The sequence below is a fragment of the Anas platyrhynchos genome, chromosome 2 (assembly GCF_047663525.1).
Source record: "Anas platyrhynchos isolate ZD024472 breed Pekin duck chromosome 2, IASCAAS_PekinDuck_T2T, whole genome shotgun sequence".
In the NCBI taxonomy this organism is placed as follows: Eukaryota; Metazoa; Chordata; class Aves; order Anseriformes; family Anatidae; genus Anas; species Anas platyrhynchos.
The window spans coordinates 102,205,303-102,223,170 of record NC_092588.1 but is presented as its reverse complement, the minus strand read 5'-3'; the positions used below and the strand labels follow the sequence as shown (position 1 = coordinate 102,223,170).

Genomic DNA, 17,868 nt, shown 5'->3' with positions numbered 1-17,868 from the left:
GTCACCTTCCCTCTGCAGTCTGTTCATGCATATGCTTCCTTAATAACAAAATACACTAAAGATCATTTAGCAAAGATTAAGTGCCAAGCAATGCCTTTTTGACAATAAAACATGCTTTCTCTCTGGCCAACTGCACTCCACAGGAGCAGAGGCACAGTGGTGGGAGCGGCACTGTCAGAGTGCATCAGTGGTAGCTGGTATATTCTCTTACTCTATGAAATTAGAATTTAAACTTGTCTTCTAAGCCAAAGAATTGTGAGTTTAGTCTCCCTTTTAAGAAAGACTTGCATACGCAAGGAAGCCACCTAAACATATACTATATAAAATATATATTATATCTGTATGTATGCGTGTATGCTATGTGGGGGGCAGAGCAGGGAGGCAGTAGGAAGGAGTTGCTTTAAAGGAGTTCATGGTACTTTTGGTGTGGGATTATGCATACCAGTGGTTTCCAGCCTTGCTCAGTATGCAGGCACCTTCAGTATTTTTAGGGGAGATGGGGCATAGACCTGTGACTGGTGAGTGTAAACTCTCTTTCCTTATTTACCTTTCATGGACATGAAAATAGACCAGGGATTCCCAGAGAGATGCAGAGCACAGGTTGAAAGTCACTCGTGCGTATGATAAGTGGTGAGGAAGCACTTTAAGTGGTGACTTGGAATGTATGAGATGATAATACACTTTTAAAATAACAATAACAGAGACCTAGTAACATCCCTCTGCTAAAACACAAACAAAAAAGTAAGTTTCTAGTGCTATGTTTGAGATGCATGAATTTATTCATTGCTTTTGAAATCCCATTCCCTTTTTGTAAGTTTCAGTTCTGTGGTATAGATCCCCAAAGATCTGGGTAAGATTGCTTCCTTCTGAGAATGCGAGCTCAGTCTTTTAGGTTTGGGACAGCTGGTATCTTGCTGTGTCCCAGTATCCTGCAGCATGTCAGTCACATCATGTGAGCTGCAGTTCCACAGGTTGTGGAGCTCCTCTGGGCCACTGTCAGCTTCAATGCATGGAGGAAAAAGCAACACCCTAAAATCCACAATGGATTTACTGTTGGAGCTACGTTTTCCATTCTGGGCTGTGTTAGTAGCATGTTTTTGGAATAGATAAACATAGATGGAGCTTCTTCCCCTGAGGATAAATAGTATTGGTGTTTATTGGAGGAGTCCAAGCAGAAGCTTTCCATAGACTGCTTTGAGACTTTTAGTGGAAACTTATTTTGGCGAAGCTCTGAAAGTATTCAATAACTTTTGTTATGAGATCCAAAAGCTAAAATACAAAATCCTTCTTTTAGGGGCAGCCTCGTAAAAGCAAACCCAGTGACAGCAGAGACGTGTCCCATAGTTGTATAACGTACTCAGATAACAAGCTAGATTTTCCCATGGGCTTTCTCAACTCTTGTACAAGAACATTTGGGGGAGATTTTAAGCTGAGTGAGGATATAATGCATCCACCAGCAGCTGTTTTATGTCCATTCTAAGCCCATCATTTTTTTTTTTATTTTTTATTTTTTTACCACTACTATTTTTAAGGCTCCATTGCCTTCTGCTTAATAATGAGGAGACAACTTCAAGGTAGTGAGACTAAGTGAAGTCATTCTGAAGTGAAACAGCCTCTTAAAATGGCCTAATGCAGCATTGATACCAACACTGTAATTTGGTGTTTGGGGCAAACATTGTGCTCTCATTACTTCAGGAAGTTCCTTTTGTGAAGGCATTGCAGGTTTGGAAACTTTATTTTTCAGTGGCATATCTTCCATCCTTGCTTGGGTAACACTGATCCATCTTAAAGAGAAAATTATCAAAAGCCAGTTCTGATTTCTGAAGTCCACCTCCCACTCATGTGAAGTATGGTTTGCATGCAGATCTCCTATTCCTACTTTGCAAAATCCCCTAAATGCTTTGTCATTTAGGTTTTGTAATGCAGACCTTTATTTCTCACTTTAGGAAGTGGGATGTTTTGCTCTATTTTTAGGAGACAGGCCATGCAGTACCGTGTAGCACCATATTCTCACATTCAGCACTACAAAGTACTTTATTTCCTAATCCGTGGAAGAAATAGCTGGCTTTGTTTAGAATGGGTATTTGTTTCCAAGTTTGTGTAGGGGTGAATGCCAGGGCAAGTGAAAAACAGAATATTTCTCATGAGAAGCACTTCTTGATAAAAGAAAACTAAACTGAGAGGATTTGGGCGAAAAGCACATGTGTATTGAAGCTGGTGATACAATTCCCACTGATTTCAGCAAGACCACCATTTCTCTCCAGCTTTTCTGGAGAAGCTGACAAGACTGGGAAGCAAACAGACCTGATTTGCTTCTTGCCTTTGCTAATGTTAGTCAGGAATGACACAGACACCCGTCATTACTCCGGTGGAGCTCCAGGATTAATTACGGCTGAGCCTGCACTGGAGCTGGGCTGTGGGGTGTGAGGTGACCTCTGAAGCTCCTGCTGTGTTTCTAATCTTTCTATTTTCCGGTTTCCATCTCTTCATTTGCAGCTCCCTCCTCACTGTTCTCCTCCCACTTGCTCAAATAACTTTGAAATCTGTTCACTGGTTGTAAAGAGGCATTTGCTTCGGCTCCTGTAATGTACCGGGGGTCCCGTCTGCATCTCTACAGCACAAAACTGCCTCTGTTCTCAGCGCTGGTAGCATCTCATTGCTTGCAGCTAGGTGATTTAATGCTGGGCTCACAAGGGCTGCTCCAGTCCTCCCATGAAAGGGTAGATACTGGAAGACTGGCAAAAGCATCAAAGGCGGCCAAGCAGACCTACAGCTTTAAAAACTTGCTAGGTGTCATTTTGCCAAGATAAGGTGGCTCTGGTTTTAGTAAGACTTATCAGAAGTTACTTAATGCAGGGAGCAGCTCTGCAATGGGGTGGGAGAGTTCGTAGTGTGATGTGTCTATTTGCTCAGAAGGCAACTGTTTTGCAATTTTGGAAACTTTCTGAGATGCAGTGGCCAAAGACAGATCCCTCGGAAGTTAATGTTGCATCATGGAAAAATGAAATTTCTTCTTTTTCTTTTTTTTTTTTTTTTTTTTTTAACAGTCATTCATAAGTGCCTACCATGCATAATTTTTTTTCTTGTATTTTAACACTCAGTAAAAGTCCTTATATGCTTCTAGTGTGCAAATCCTTAGAACAGTGGATTTCAAAAATTAGTGCCTGCCTTTACTCTCTTCACAGCTTGCTACCCCAGTGATTCTTTTTTTCTTTGAACTGCCACACAAGAGGCAGTCTGGGAAAAAATGTAGCACCTCCACACAGTGTGCCAGAAACATGCCAAAACGTGATTTTTTAGTTATCCTTATAAAGCAACTTCTCAGAACAAAGGGTCAGAGGCAAGGAGATGCTGGGTCCATCCTCCTGCCACAGTGCACGCTGGTGGTGTTCCCTGCTCCTCACACAGCAGCTCCCCTCTGTTTTCCTCTAGACCATCTCTAGAAAAGAAAAACAAAACAAAACAAACATACAAAGCACACATACAAAGCAAAAAACCTCCAGCCATCCAAATACCTGAGTGCAATCTGTTGCAGAGCAAACGTCTCAGGAACGGCGCAGCAGGTGGGAGCAGGAGTGAATTAGATCAGGTTTACCGTGAAGATTTCATGTCTCTACACGCGTTTTGCTGCACTAGTAAAAAGTTTATTTTTTTTTCCCCTCAAGACATCTTTGGCACAGATAAGCACAGTGCAACTGACTTCTACTGATAACATTTTTACACTCTGTGCTGTAACTTACATTGTAGCTAATGTAACGGCTTTCCATATAAAAAGGGACATTTACTCCCTTTTCATTGAACTGATGCAGCAGTTTCTTTCTGGCATTTTTTTTTCTCTATGGCATTTATGTAAGGGTGATTTTATTTTATTTTTTTATTTTTTTAATCTTTATCTGCATGTTGTCAACTGAATTTTCATATTTGCAAGTAGCTTTTTATGTGCATGTTTTAGAAAAGTGCATGGGGTTTTGCCTACCTGACTGTGTGGAAATGGTCCATGAGAAACACAAAAGCAACATTGTTCTTCAAACCATGGGGACAGGCAAGTTGCAGAATCAAATTTAGCAGCTGCATTTGGCCTCTTAATGGTTGGAGACCACTCACATCTAAGCAGCATCTAAACAAATTCTGCTTATATTTGAATTAATAATTTGACCCAAAAAAATGGTACTAGATGATGTATCTACTTTTGACATATCTGCATTTTAATCCTTTTCAAAAAAGAAAATAATTCCATTGACCCATTTGTTAATGTTTATTTTATTAGTGTTTTCAAAGACAAAAGGTAAATAAGGGTCCTCAAAAGTCTGCCGCGGTTTTATAGCCTTTTGTACATATAGCCCTCAGAATACTTCACGTAGGAGCTGCAATGTTTCTCTTATAAAGATGGAGAGAAAGAAGCAGAGAGAAGTGGGAGGACTATTTTGGCAAGGTCAGAGAGAAATAAAACCCATGTCTGTGCCCTATTCTACAACCCATCAAAACAAAAGATTAACTACATCGTCTCATTTTCTGTGACCTTGGCAAATGTGCATTATGAAGGCAGAGCTCTGAGAGCATTAGCAGAGGTTTATCTAGTATAACATTGTACTTCTGGAGTTCAGATTGCAGAGTTTCTGGGCTCAGTACTAAGCCACTGATCAGTTTCTTTGCTGAAGAGGGTGAAGGAGTGTGTGGAAGGCTGGATGTGCTTGAGCTCAGGCTGCATGGCAGAGGCTAAGCATGCAAATCAAGAGATGGAGAGGGAACTTTTTCAGAGTGTGAACAGCCTGTAACGTATCGTACCGTGCATTTCAAGTATATTTTAAAATGTTCAAACTTGTTTACATTTCTTTACAGAACTGAAATCTGGCATTAAATGCGGCTGAGATTCTGTCTTGCTAAATAAGGCCAACTCTAAAAGCAGTGCACTTGCTGTAACATGCAACATTTATAGTAGCAACGACCAAATTCAACGTTTTTTCTTCCCAGACTTTTGAAGATAAATTGGTCTCCATCTTCAAAACTTACCCAGGTGCTGTTAAATCACTTTGTGGCTTTTTAGCTTTGCTTTCAAAACTTAATTGTAGTTCTCCTCCTTCCAGAAAAAAAAAAAAAAGGCGGTAAGACTATTTACCTCATTTATTGAATTTCACACAGTTAAATTAAGTGAAATAAGAGCTTGATTCAGATCCCATTGATTTCAAGAGTAGTCTCTCCACTGACTTTTAGTCAGGGTTTAACCAAAGATCAGAAGATGATCCAGAGCTCATTTACATTTAATATGCTCTTCAACCATTCCTTTTAAACTTAAATATTATTGTAGGCTTTTGAAACCCGGCAGCATGTATTAACTTGCTTGTGTGTCAACATGTACAAATATCCAAATTTCTGCTGGAAGCCCTAATGTAAGCGTTAACTATAACATTCATTCCCATGGATACAACCTTTTAAAGTTACCAGCTTTTACTTGTTCTTTTTAGTTGTTTGACAGAGCCTGCTCATTATGTTAGTACAGATAACTTAACAGTACCTTTTCTGTTTGAAGCAGCAAACATTGTTTATCTTGCTCCTGTCTTGTTTTAGTCTCACTCCAGGAGGCAATCTCATTCCTAAGAGACAAGATATCTCCCAGGGACTTTTGGGGCATAAAACCCTCTTTCTGTAACTTTCCTGTTTGAATCTGTGTGAGACTGGGATTTGCAAAGTTACTTCCTTTAGAGCAGCTTCAGTGCAAGCATCGTGCATTGAAGCAGCTACACAGGCCCAGAGGCTTGATCCAACATATGCTGTGGTTGCTGGCAGCACTTGCCATGGCTTCAGTGGGCAGATTTGTGCATGGAAGTGGTTATCATGGAGGGTGGGCATGCATGGTTCAAGGCGGAGAGCAACACTTGCATGGTTGCTGTTCTCCAGATCTATTACAGTCTCTAGAGATGTCAGTCTAGTAGCCTTGGAGAGTTACATATGTGCGCGCATATATATATATATATATATAAAAATATAAATATAAATATAAATATATGTGCTTGTGTGTGTGTATATATATATACTTATTGGTTAAAAATTGAGAATGTGTTGCATTTGTAATAGCAAACTTTTAGTCTTCTACTTGGAATCAGTTGTGATGGGTTTCTCATACCCTTCATGAGGCTGTGTATGAGTGCTCACATAGAATTTAAGTCTCAAGGGATTCAGAAGTACATCTGTGAGCACCACAGCTTGTTTCAACATAAGACTTGATTTAATATAAATCAAGGAAAACGTGCAATTTCTTTTAATTGGAAGGCAAAAATGAAAATAAGCAATTGCAGTGTCCTAAGAAACCCCACATGCTAAAATGTTCACAGCATCATTTCATGCTTTTAAGTCCTGTTTCTGAAGTTTTAACTCATTTTGAAACTATTTTAAACAATCCAGTGCTGATGTAACTAGAAACCGGTCCCACATTTTCATGGGCACACATCTTCTGTCTCTTTTTATTGTGCTATAAAATCCTGCTGTTTCGTAGACATTGCCAGAACAAACGACAACAAAGACTGCATTTTCTCAGATCACAGGGTACAAGCTCATGTATCTGTCATCCTCTTGTTTTCCCCAAAATCCTGGTGTAGATCTTGAGAGGCCACGCCCATGCCATGCACGTCTCCCAGGATTAAAGGCTTGTTGAGCCATGTTAGAGGTCTCCTGTCTCCTTGCTGCTTCTCTCTGCACAGCCTTTTTACAACCCTTGCAGCAATACGGTAATACAAAATGAAGCATGGATGCTGAGAACAGTTGCAGTTCTCTGAGACGTCTACCAAGGCTGAACTTTGCATGGGTGGTGCTGCACAACAGCCCTTCCCTGCTCCATGGATCTGGAAGTACTTCCACCCAGTGTTACCAGATACACTGCCAACACTGCCTTTCCCCCGATTTCCTCCACAGCTGTTTCCAAAGTTGTTATACTCTTTGTGGCGCTTGGTGTTGCTTCGCCATGCTGTATGTACACTGTGAGACGTGCAAGCTGCGGCTGGCGTGTTTCAACTTGAAGAGTTTTGTGCCTTCGAGCATGCACGTTCAATTGCACTGCTCTGCATAGGGAACCGCAGGCCTAAAACCAGCAAGCTATAACACGAACTCATCGCTTTTCACATCACGTTCTGGATAGATTTGTAGGGCCAGGCTCATCACCATGCTCCACAGAGCTCACACAGAGAAACTTCAGGGGGTGGGGTCTTAAAATCCAACATTGATTTTAAATAATGCATGAAGTGTGGCCTGAGTTTCTGCAAAGGGGTTGGGGCAGGGAGAGAAACTGTGTGTTTTTCTGTACAAAATTAATAACTGGTGGGTATAAACCATATAAACTGTTTGTAATTATTTGTGTGTATATGTGTTTGCACAGTTGTCGATAAATATGAAGCTTCCTTATTATTATGTATTGCTCACTAACAAATTATAGGAACAGCTCGTTTGTTGGGTTAACTGGTGGTGGCACTTGTAATAGACCAAAAGCCTTTATTTTCCCCTCCATGCACAAGCCAAGTCTTGGGCAGACAGGACAGCACAGCTCACCAGCCTGGGGAACCCACCTTGGAGAAGGGTTGAAGCCAGGATGGACCTTCCCGCTACTGCTGGAAGATGCTTTGCTAGAACAGGAGAGCCCTCTAGTGCAGAGGCTGCTGCTGTCGGCGTGCCAGGGCATGGCTGGCAATCAATGCCGGCTGCAGGTCTCCCCTGCTCCGTATTTTCCCGCTGATGCATCCAGTGTCTGTGGCTTTCTGTTGCATCAAGCCATGTGCCGGTCACCTGTTATTATCCCAAAGTCCTTCTCAGGGAGGTTACATGCCTTGTCCCTATTTTCAATCTACTACGTGTTCTGCAGGCTTTGATGTGAGACCTTGCCTTTGGCTATATTTCAAATAAATGTTGTTCAGAGAGCTCATTTTCCTAAATTATACAAATCAGCCTGCGCAGGTCACCTGTCTCTCTCTATTGTTTAGAACCCCAAAGATGTTTGTGTCATCTTCAGACATTGTCAGCAGTGATTTCGTACAGACCCCTGACAATCCCATCTGAAGAAAACTGATCTGAAACCAAGTACCTTTCAGGACCCTGATAGAAACACCTCCTCAAAAAAATGTGATCTATTATTCACATTATTGAATTTGAGCTTTTTACAGAAAAGCTTGTTTTTGTGCTTTATCCCTCCTGCAATGGCATTGTAAGGCATTTGGAGGGGAAAGTTCAGACTCTGGACTAGCCTACTGTGTAAATTTAGTTGCTCCAAATTTGCACCAGTTTCAGTGGGAGAAGAATTTAATCCAACATCCAGTTCTCACTGAAGCCGGAGGAAAGACTGATTTCAGCACATCCTGATCTTGCTTTAAGCTGTAGATGGTGAATTAAATGATGACAACAGAGAAGAAAAACAAAAATATCAGCAAGTAGTATTGGGCAGGGGGGTGGGGGAGAGAACACCTAGGGAATTCATAAGGCAGAATCCCTTATTGTCAGAAATGCTCCGATTTTGAAGAGGTCTTCATTCAGGAGCAAGCTGGTTTTTGTATTATTTATTCTTTCAGGTGAAGACACCAGCAATCAGGCCAACTGGCTGTAGAACTGCCTCTGTCCCTACAATTTAGGAATGTGGCTTTTACCATCGAAGGGCAGGTTTTGACTCCTAACAGGAGCAGGGGAAACTTAAACTTAGATTTAGCCGGAAAAGTTACTGTCATCAAGTAAATACAAATAAGAAACCATCTGGGAAAGCTTTCCGTTAGGGCATATTCTTTTTCTTCACTATGGCATTTGTTTTGGGTCACTTTTGCAATTAGTTTCCATCTAAGTATTTTTAAGACCTCTTGTCATTGTTTTTTTCCCAGTGTGTCTAAAAATCTGGATTAATCTCAGTAGTTGCATTACTCTAAACCACACTTCTGGGCAGGGACTTAGAACAGCCACACAGGGCTGTTTTTCACGATGTTTCAAATTAACATATTTGAATATGTGCAAAAATTATTATCTTTTGTGGCAACTTTTCCAGTGCCCAAATGCTGATGACATTAAGCTGAAACTGGTCTTTTTAGGTGTTGCATGCATTTGTAACCACTCTTCTCAAGGGAAAACATCTGCCAGCACTTGAGAACTATTTGTACTCCTCGCTTGTTTTCTAGCCTTTCCTTTCCTTTCCTTTCCTTTCCTTTCCTTTCCTTTCCTTTCCTTTCCTTTCCTTTCCTTTCCTTTCCTTTCCTTTCCTTTCCTTTCCTTTCCTTTCCTTTCCTTTCCTTTCCTTTCCTTTCCTTTCCTTTCCTTTCCTTTCCTTTCCTTTCCTTTCCTTTCCTTTCCTTTCCTTTCCTTTCCTTTCCTTTCCTTTCCTTTCCTTTCCTTTCCTTTCCTTTCCTTTCCTTTCCTTTCCTTTTCTTTCATTTTTGTAACTTCCCACAGCATGTTACAGCAGCTTTGTTTTTCTTTTTGCATCATGTGGACTTTCCTCCCTCTTGAACTTCTTACTCAATATGCAAAATACACTCAAAACCTGGTAATACAGAAATTTTTCCACCACATCTCTCTCTAGTGTTGAGGAACTGGCTAATAAGTGAAGTGCTACTATTTAAATTGCTAATCACATATAACAAAATGTCATTTTATTTTTGAACTTCTGACATTTCACCCCTGTTTTCTTTACAGAAAACATTCTGTGGTTCTATCAGAAATTGTTATTCATTGTGGCAGATGTTCTCTCTGCTCTAGTGCTGCCTCATAATCTGAAATGCCACTATCTTGATTGTTTGGTAGTGCTAGCTACACTTCCCTGGTTTCCACGGCAGGCCAGAGGGCTTTTGTGGCTCCCAGAGAGGAGCGTGGATATGCAGGGCATGGCCAGGATCCCCCGTGGCTTGTGCAGGGCTGACTGAGATGGTTTGAGGGCAGGTTTTTGGGACAGTTTACGGTGAACACAGCTGTACACATAACTGGATACCCCACAGCTCCCTCACAAGCTCCTTTCAGGGCTGTGGAGGTGCAGGTGTTGAGGTGAATTGGTGGCAGGCAGCTCTGATGTTGGGAGACCAAAAGCCATTCTCACTTCTGGCCTTCAGAGGCATCTGTGCATCAGGAGCAAATGCTCTCGCAGGTACTGCTCTTCCAAAAAATGCCAAAATGAATCAAAAATGAACTTACCACAAGCAAGAAGAGATGAAAATTTATAAATTGCTTGCAGAATAACCAGAGAATCTCTTCTTTGTGGGTTTTGCACTATTGTCAGTAATGGCTGGAAAACGTGTGGGTAAGGTATATAAATGTGTTATGCCAGGTAGTATAGAGCCATAGGTGATGTCTGAAGCATGGAAATGGACTTGGGTGTCTTGGAAATTGCCTTGTTATTATTTTGATATGTATGTCAGAGCAGCATGGGGGGGATAGCACAGGCAAAACATGGACAGAGACAGATGATGATTTGGGGATTGGTGGTAATTTTGTTTCAAAGCATTCTCCAGGGTTTTGTAAACTCTGGGACAAATATGCATGACAGGATTGGTACTTCAGTAATCAGAGATTTTCTGGGGATAAGATCAAAACAGATTTCACAGGGCAATTGCTGCAAGGACCAGTTTGGTTAATATGAGTTAGAATGGATTTGGGACAATATAGTTGCATTATAATATAGCATTATAATGGGATGGGTGCATTCTTTTACCCCTAAAATCTCTTGTGGAGAAATGTAATTTAGGAAATGCTTTGGTTTCACCCCAGTTCTTAGCACAGCAGTGTGCTCAGCAGAAACCAGCAACCTTCCCCACAGTTTTAAACAATGAAAAGGCAGAGGGCTGCAGAGGTTGAACTAGCTTGCATCACCTAGGAATGCTACTTCACAGCCCAGTTGGGGATCCAGAAGGGGATCAAGCATTTCTTTTAGGCTATCTGTTGAGGTAATACTGTAACTGATTCTACACCAACATTACTCAGGTATTTAGGAAGCACAACAGGTGCTAAGAGCAACACCCCGTGGAAATGAAATGCTGCGCTGTGGTGGGTCGCACTGCTGCCCCACAGGGTGAGCCTGCAAGCATTTGGGACAGCCCTGCTCCCTGTGCTGCTGCAGACAGTGGGAAGAATACTCATTGTCAAAAATTTCCACATGGCTGTATTTTTCTTAAATTAACACAACAGATAAGAGCAAAGTTTGCATCCTACAGAGATCATCCCATGCTGATGTTCAGTTCTGGATCTTAGCTTTCTGTTGGCTGGGGACAATCACACCATGAATTTTGATCAGGAAACTTTTTTTTTTCTTTCCTCTTTTTTCCTCCACACTCCCTTTTATCTAAAATGTACTGGAGCCATGTCTAACTGCCCACATGGGGCATATATTATGTGAGATATACTACCACAGTACCCAGCGGTACCATGGAAGCATCCATTCCCACCACTGACTTTCCCACCACAGTCACAGAAAACTGCAGAGTGCTGGTTCTGTTACCCATTAAAACAAAAGTATGTAATGAATGCAACTGGCATCAAAATCAGTGGAGAGCAAATACATAAAGCTTAACAGAGTTTAAATCATAATATGATTTGTCCATCCACTCATGAATGCATGCCCTGCTTTAAACTCTGCAGAGACAGGCCAGTGCTGCACTGTGTGTGACAGAGTACTTCTATTGCTTGTGTGGCCAGAGTAGAGGCAGCTTGGCATAGGCCAGAGAAGATGACCTGCTATTATTACCTGAAATATGTAATCTCAGTCTACATTGCCTACTTCTGAAGATTACACTACAATTTGGTGTTGTTGTTTTTTTCCCCCTCTGGCCAGAATGGTGTTCATGCTAGTATTATTTCCAGATAATTATAGCATGTATCTTCTTAGAACACAGTTTTCATAAGCAAACAAATTGCAGAAATAGTATTATTCATCACATATAAGCATGCCATTTTCTTTTCTTTCAAAACCTTTTATTTGGAAAATTATTCAATACCTTTGCCTGAGTTCAGTAACAGTGCTCTATGGGTCTAGGTTGTTTTGTTTGATTTTGGTTCTATTTGCTCAGCATATCGTGCTTATGACCCAGGTTCTCATTTGGTAAATATTGCTGTAACTGAGTTCACTTTTTTGATGTACTTAAATCTTTTTGCAGCAAATAAGGACTTGACCCTCTATCTCTCTGAGCAAATAAAACATTGTGTGTTAGGGGGGGAGCTGCTCTAGAGTGCTCAGAAAGCTCCTGGCCATATAATGTTGAGATCTTAACAGAAGCAACCTATTTACTTTTGATCTTAAGAAATGTTATTCCTACATCTTCTGTTTACTGCATAGAGGACATGATGTGCCTGATGGGAGGGTATGTGTTTTGGCATGTGGCTTAAGACACCTTTGGTAGAAAGCCATCAAAGCTGACTTTACTCACAGGAAAAGGGAAGAAAGGTCCTGGTGGACTGACCCAAAGCCTTGTCAGAGCTTGTTACGTCTGGGTTTTCCTCTGCAGCTTCACACACTGGTGAGCTTCTTCTGGCTACCTGGTCCTTCCTCTCATTGTCAGGGCTGTTTCTAATATAGGAGTTCATGGTGCACTACAGTGACCCAAATGGATAAGTTTTCTTGAGCTAAAAATACATTCTGTCCAGATCTGTTTATTGTTCTGCATTGTTTGGAGTTTGGATCAGCTCTTTGGCATGGTTCACTGAGCAGCCCCATGAGAGAGAGAGAAGGAGAAGCATGTGTGCAACCATGCCCTCAGCCTGCTGCATCAGCCCCAAGTTAGAAAGCAGTGAAAAAGAGTATGTTTATCAGGATGGCTGACCCAAGTTCAGAGTGCCAGCACTTCTGTGATCCTAAGGGAAGCAGATCTGAGTGCATGCTGTTTCTCCTGGAGCTCATTTCTGTGGCCTGGCTTTTCTGGCTGCACAGTCCAGCTGGTGCCAGAGCTGCACAGAGTTGAAGGTAGGCATGAGTGGTCTCAAGGACAAAGCCAGGGCTCCAGGGCTCCTCCTTCTGCCTATCCTTGGGTTCAAGCTGTAACATAAAAACTGCAGCTTCTGCACAGAACCTGTCGAGCTTTGTGCTCTATCCCTGATCCATGTTTTCACCTTGGAGGATAATACCGCTCAAAATCCCAGAAGACCTCTGGGAGGACTCTTTGACTTTTCCAGCCAGTGCAAAGCCTCTTCACCGCCATCCCCAACAGCAATGCCTTTTCCAGGGCAGACCTGTATGTGACAAGGTTTCTAACGTTCTGCCTTCAAAATGTGGCCACTCCACAAAATAAGACCCCTCCTGTGACTCTGGTTGATAATTAGTGGTCGTAATACTCAGGAGTATAAATGCAGATTTTAAGCATGAACACTCTGGAGCAGTTAACTTGGAAAATGGAGCAGAAAATCCTGCTTAAGAATTTCTCATCCATTACAGAAATTTGAGACATATATAAAAGGGTCATTTTCTACACTTGATGCTCATGTAGTAACAAGCGACTTAAATGGTGTAATTCACAGTCCTTGTTAAACTGTCCCCATTTACTAACAGTTGCCACTCTGATCCTGAGTGCTGCGATGTTTATGTAGATATATGAAGAGAAATAATGGAACAATGTGAGTGAATGGCCTGTTTCAAACATGGATGAAGAAAATTTCATATGTTGTCAGTGTGGTTCTGTAATGGTGATGACTGCATTGAGAAGTAATACATGTTCAGTCACTGGTTTTGACATGTGGTTTTATCACTGCTTATTAAGTTACTTTTCCTACTAATGAAACATCAGTTGTTTGGTAGATCTTCAACAGGTGTTTTCCCTCTTGAACTTATTTCCAGCTTTGTCAAGTGTCTTTGTTATTTGCTTTATAGTACCCCACACAATGGTGTTATAGTTTGTGACTGGTGCTTCTAGGAATTATGATTCTATAAAAGTATCACTTCGTTATTTCTTTTTCCAAGTTAAAAGAATGCAGTTATTTCAGTGTGTTATGGAAAGCTACGAGGTCAGGCTAGGGATGTGTTATACTAATGGTGAGATGAAGGACTACTTTGGCTCCCACTGAAGAACAAAGTTGGGTTGAAGTTTTCTACCTGAAAAGTATTGTGAAGTCTTCTATAACATTGTTTTATGTATTATTCTTCTTTTTTCCTTATTGCATAGCATGGAGATGTTTTAATATAAGTCTTTATCCTGTACGTATTCTTGCTTTCCTTCATGGAGCTTTCTTCTTTGTTCCACAGTATGTCAAGGGACAAATAACAAGCTGACCCAGCTGGGGCATGTGGAAGACCATTTCACCAGCCTTCAGAGGATGTACAACAACTGTGAGGTGGTCTTGAGTAACCTGGAGATTACCTACGTGGAGCACAATCGTGATCTCTCTTTCCTGAAGGTTAGTGGTTTTGGCCAATGCGATCTTTCCTGCTAAAGGAATCTTACTGCATTTTTTAAGTGCAATGGATCAGTTAACTATAAAATGCTGTGGTGATCTAAAAACATAGTTAGTTATTGTCAGAGAAATCACAGATTACAATTTCAGCATGTATGTAGGCTGCAAGTTGGGCTCAAATATACAAAATCAGGTACTTTGAGAAATAGCTTTTCAAGCACTGCCCCCCAGACTGTGTTGGCTGCCATGCAGATGGGTTTCTTTGTATTTATAAATACTTTTGTGTGCTTACTCGTTGTCTTACTGCGAGAGGGCAAAAGCCTTTGTTGTACAGTTGGGCAAAGCAAATCATGCAGGGAGTGGCAACCCTCTGATGGCAGATTTTGAAACGTGGAAGCTGTTACCCTTCCCTCCAGGCTGTGACCCCCTTCCCTGCCATGGTGGTGAGTGCCTCACGGTCTACCAGTGCCAGCATCCCAAGCAGGCAGGCAGCTGCGGCCTGCACCAGCTGTGTTTTTGTGTGACCTTTGAGGTAATCCTCTGCACTTAACGCACAGGCTACTCCCATCGCAACATTTGTTCTGGGTACAACTGCATGAGCTACAGCAGTAAGACGGGAGGGGAGCAGACAGGATGGATGTCAAAATGCAGCTGGAGCATGAGGAGGAGTGCCCTGTCACGGGCACCCCTGGGATCACCCACCAGCAGACACCAGACAAGGAGTTCCCCCCTGTCCCCTTTTGTTCCCCCACTGCCAGGATGCCAGCAACATTTTCGCACCTTAAGTTATATTTTTTAAAAGAAGGTGTTTTAAATGCATTACTTTTGGCATTTCTGGTTATCAGATTAGGAGGTTTACAAAGAAAGAAGCAGGAAGGGGAAGATACCTTTTTGACATGACAAATGTATATCTGGTACCAAGAGCTCTTGTATGGTAGATCTGAATGTGCAGGTCAGCACTCTGAGTTCAGAAGACTAATCTTTTTACATGAGCTTTCCTCAATAAAGAAATGAAAAAGAAAAACAAAACAAAACAAAAAAAAGCTTTAGTGTAATAAGAAAGAACATCAGAAAAGCAATGTTTCAGACATATGGGTTATAAATCCAACAGTACTGCTTTTTTTCTTTCCAAGAACAACTTGAACATGTAGCTCAGTGTCCCCAAAAACATAAAAGGCTTTTCTCCTGAAAAACCACTTGTAGACTTCATAGAGGAGAAGAATATCCTAAGAAATAGTCTGAGGATTTTTCATTTACAATGATTTTCATATGAGACAGAAATGCACACATTTCATAGTACAAGACAGGCATTAACCTACATCCTAGGTTAGTGCCTCTCTTGTTTTTTTGTCTTGCAATTGCCTATTACTTGAAAGAGATGGTCACCTGATCTTCCCCTCTGCTGAGCATTGGAGCATTGGTTAGGGAAGGAGCACAGAAGAGAGAGAGTAAAAGCCTTAATCAAGTCTTTGCTACAAATGGTTGGAGGTTGGGCAAGTATTCAGGGGAAGAATCATACGCAGTTGGCATATCATATGTGCTTGCCCAGTTCTCCAGCATCCCCTAGGCATCCCTGCTTACCCTCGCTTGGAGACAGGATACAGGTAAGCAGACCCTTTGGAGTGACCCTCTGGCAGCTGCTCTTAGAGTCAATCAAATCAATCAAATACAGAATACAAGCATGAAGTCAGGTCTTCTCAACTCCCTTTTCCACATAGTCCCTTCTTGTTCTCTGATATATTTATTTATTTAATGAGATTAAGTGCTTTATTGTTCATTAAAACTAAAAGATGGTGGATTGGAGAAGTGAGGGAAGGAAAGCAACTTTGTGAAGGGGAGTAACGCTGGCTTGTAGAAAACTTTTGTGGATTAAGCTCCTTGTTTCTTCTGTTGTTCTTTCAGACCATACAGGAGGTTGCAGGCTATGTGCTCATCGCGCTTAACATGGTGGATGTCATTCCCCTTGAAAACCTCCAGATTATCCGAGGCAATGTGCTATACGACAATTCTTTTGCCCTGGCAGTTTTATCCAACTACCACATGAATAAAACCCAGGGACTTCGAGAGCTACCGATGAAACGGCTATCAGGTGAGATGACTGCAAGAGGTAGAGGCACCCACAAAGTAAACTTCAGCCATACAGTTATTGGTATCAAGATCTAACCAAAGATCTTCTCCCAGTCAGTGCTTTAAAAACTGCATGTAGTTTCTCAGTTTCCTACTTGCTTTCCTTCTACCCAGCCATTTTCAAAAGATAAAGAAAATTCCTAGTTTTCCAATACAAAAAGATCCAGAAAGTCCAAAGCCACAGGGTGGTGAGATTTGTGTCCCCCAAAATGGCAAAGAATCATTCCCTTCTTATTTTTTATTCTGTGATTCCAATGTGTACACTTCAGTATTTTCTTTTAAATTCCAGTGGGAGCTGGTGGTGTGTAAAGAGCTGCAGATTTAGGGTCTTACATTGTCTCTGGCTGTGCAAACCATCATGCCTAGTTCAACCTCTACCAGAGATCACAACTGCTGTAGCAGAGGCAGCAGAACAGATCGTATGCCTCATCTTCTGCCACAACAGTTGATGCAGGCTTGGTAGCACTAAAAGGAAGTGTTTGCAAGAGGAAGCTGGACCATGAGGTGCAGCAAGTAAAAACAAATTCCTGTCTGCCATCTCTGCTGAGGGCTGTGGCCTCTGTAGCTGACACTGGGTGTAAAACAACACGTAGTGACATCTAAGTGGCATCCAACAGCTGCCAACCCTCAAAAACCTGTCAGTCTGAGCCCAGTATTAATTGCACCTTCAGGTGTGCCTGTGTCATGCAGACTGTCCATTTCTATAAGCATAGTGTGATGAAGGTAAAGAAGTCTGTATTTTGTTTCCCTTTCTTTAAACCTAAGAGAGAAGACTTAAGCAGTTGGCTTCACTCATTACTTTTTTTTCTTTTCATGGCAGAAATTCTCAATGGAGGTGTTAAAATCAGCAACAACCCCAAACTGTGTAACATGGACACCGTCCTATGGAATGACATCATTGACACAAGCAGAAAGCCTCTCACAGTACTTGATTTTGCAAGCAACCTGTCTACTTGTAAGTATTAATTTACCAAAACGCAATGTGCTTCCCCATTTCAGGGAGAAGAACCAACAGTTCGACTTTTGTGTTGTGGGTTTCAGGTCCACCAATTCTTGCATGCAGGGCCATCGAACCTTCTTCCAAGGGAAATTCTTCCTAACTGGCATATTATGTAATTTTTCATTGTGGTTTGCTGCTTAACACGTAGCTCAAAGAAGCTTTTCTTGCTTTCATACAGTACCATATGTATGCTTTTCTTTAAAGACAGCCACACAACTCAGAATAATGTGCAATCATTTGTTTTCTAGAAATCTTTTATTTAAAGATTTTAAATAAAATCTTTAAATTAAAGGTTTTTAACACTCCCTGGAACATAAGTTCCTCTGGAACTTAAGGCCTTTATTGCTCTAAGGCTCAGATTTCTATTAGAGTGCTGTAAAACGCCGGTGTTTTGGGCTGAATGGATAATCCTTGCAAAA

At 41.4% G+C, this 17,868-nt stretch overlaps 1 protein-coding gene across 2 annotated transcripts in view; it reads left to right on the top strand.

Moving 5' to 3' along the window:
- The window catches only part of EGFR (epidermal growth factor receptor), a 159,576-nt gene that overhangs the window by 95,964 nt on the left and 45,744 nt on the right, over positions 1–17,868 (top strand). For both annotated transcript variants that reach the window (XM_027451316.3, XM_027451315.3), the window contains exons 2-4: positions 14,174–14,325; positions 16,225–16,411; positions 17,270–17,404. In XM_027451316.3, coding sequence (XP_027307117.2) covers positions 14,174–14,325; positions 16,225–16,411; positions 17,270–17,404 — 474 coding nt within the window. The remainder of the gene's footprint in view (positions 1–14,173; positions 14,326–16,224; positions 16,412–17,269; positions 17,405–17,868) is intronic.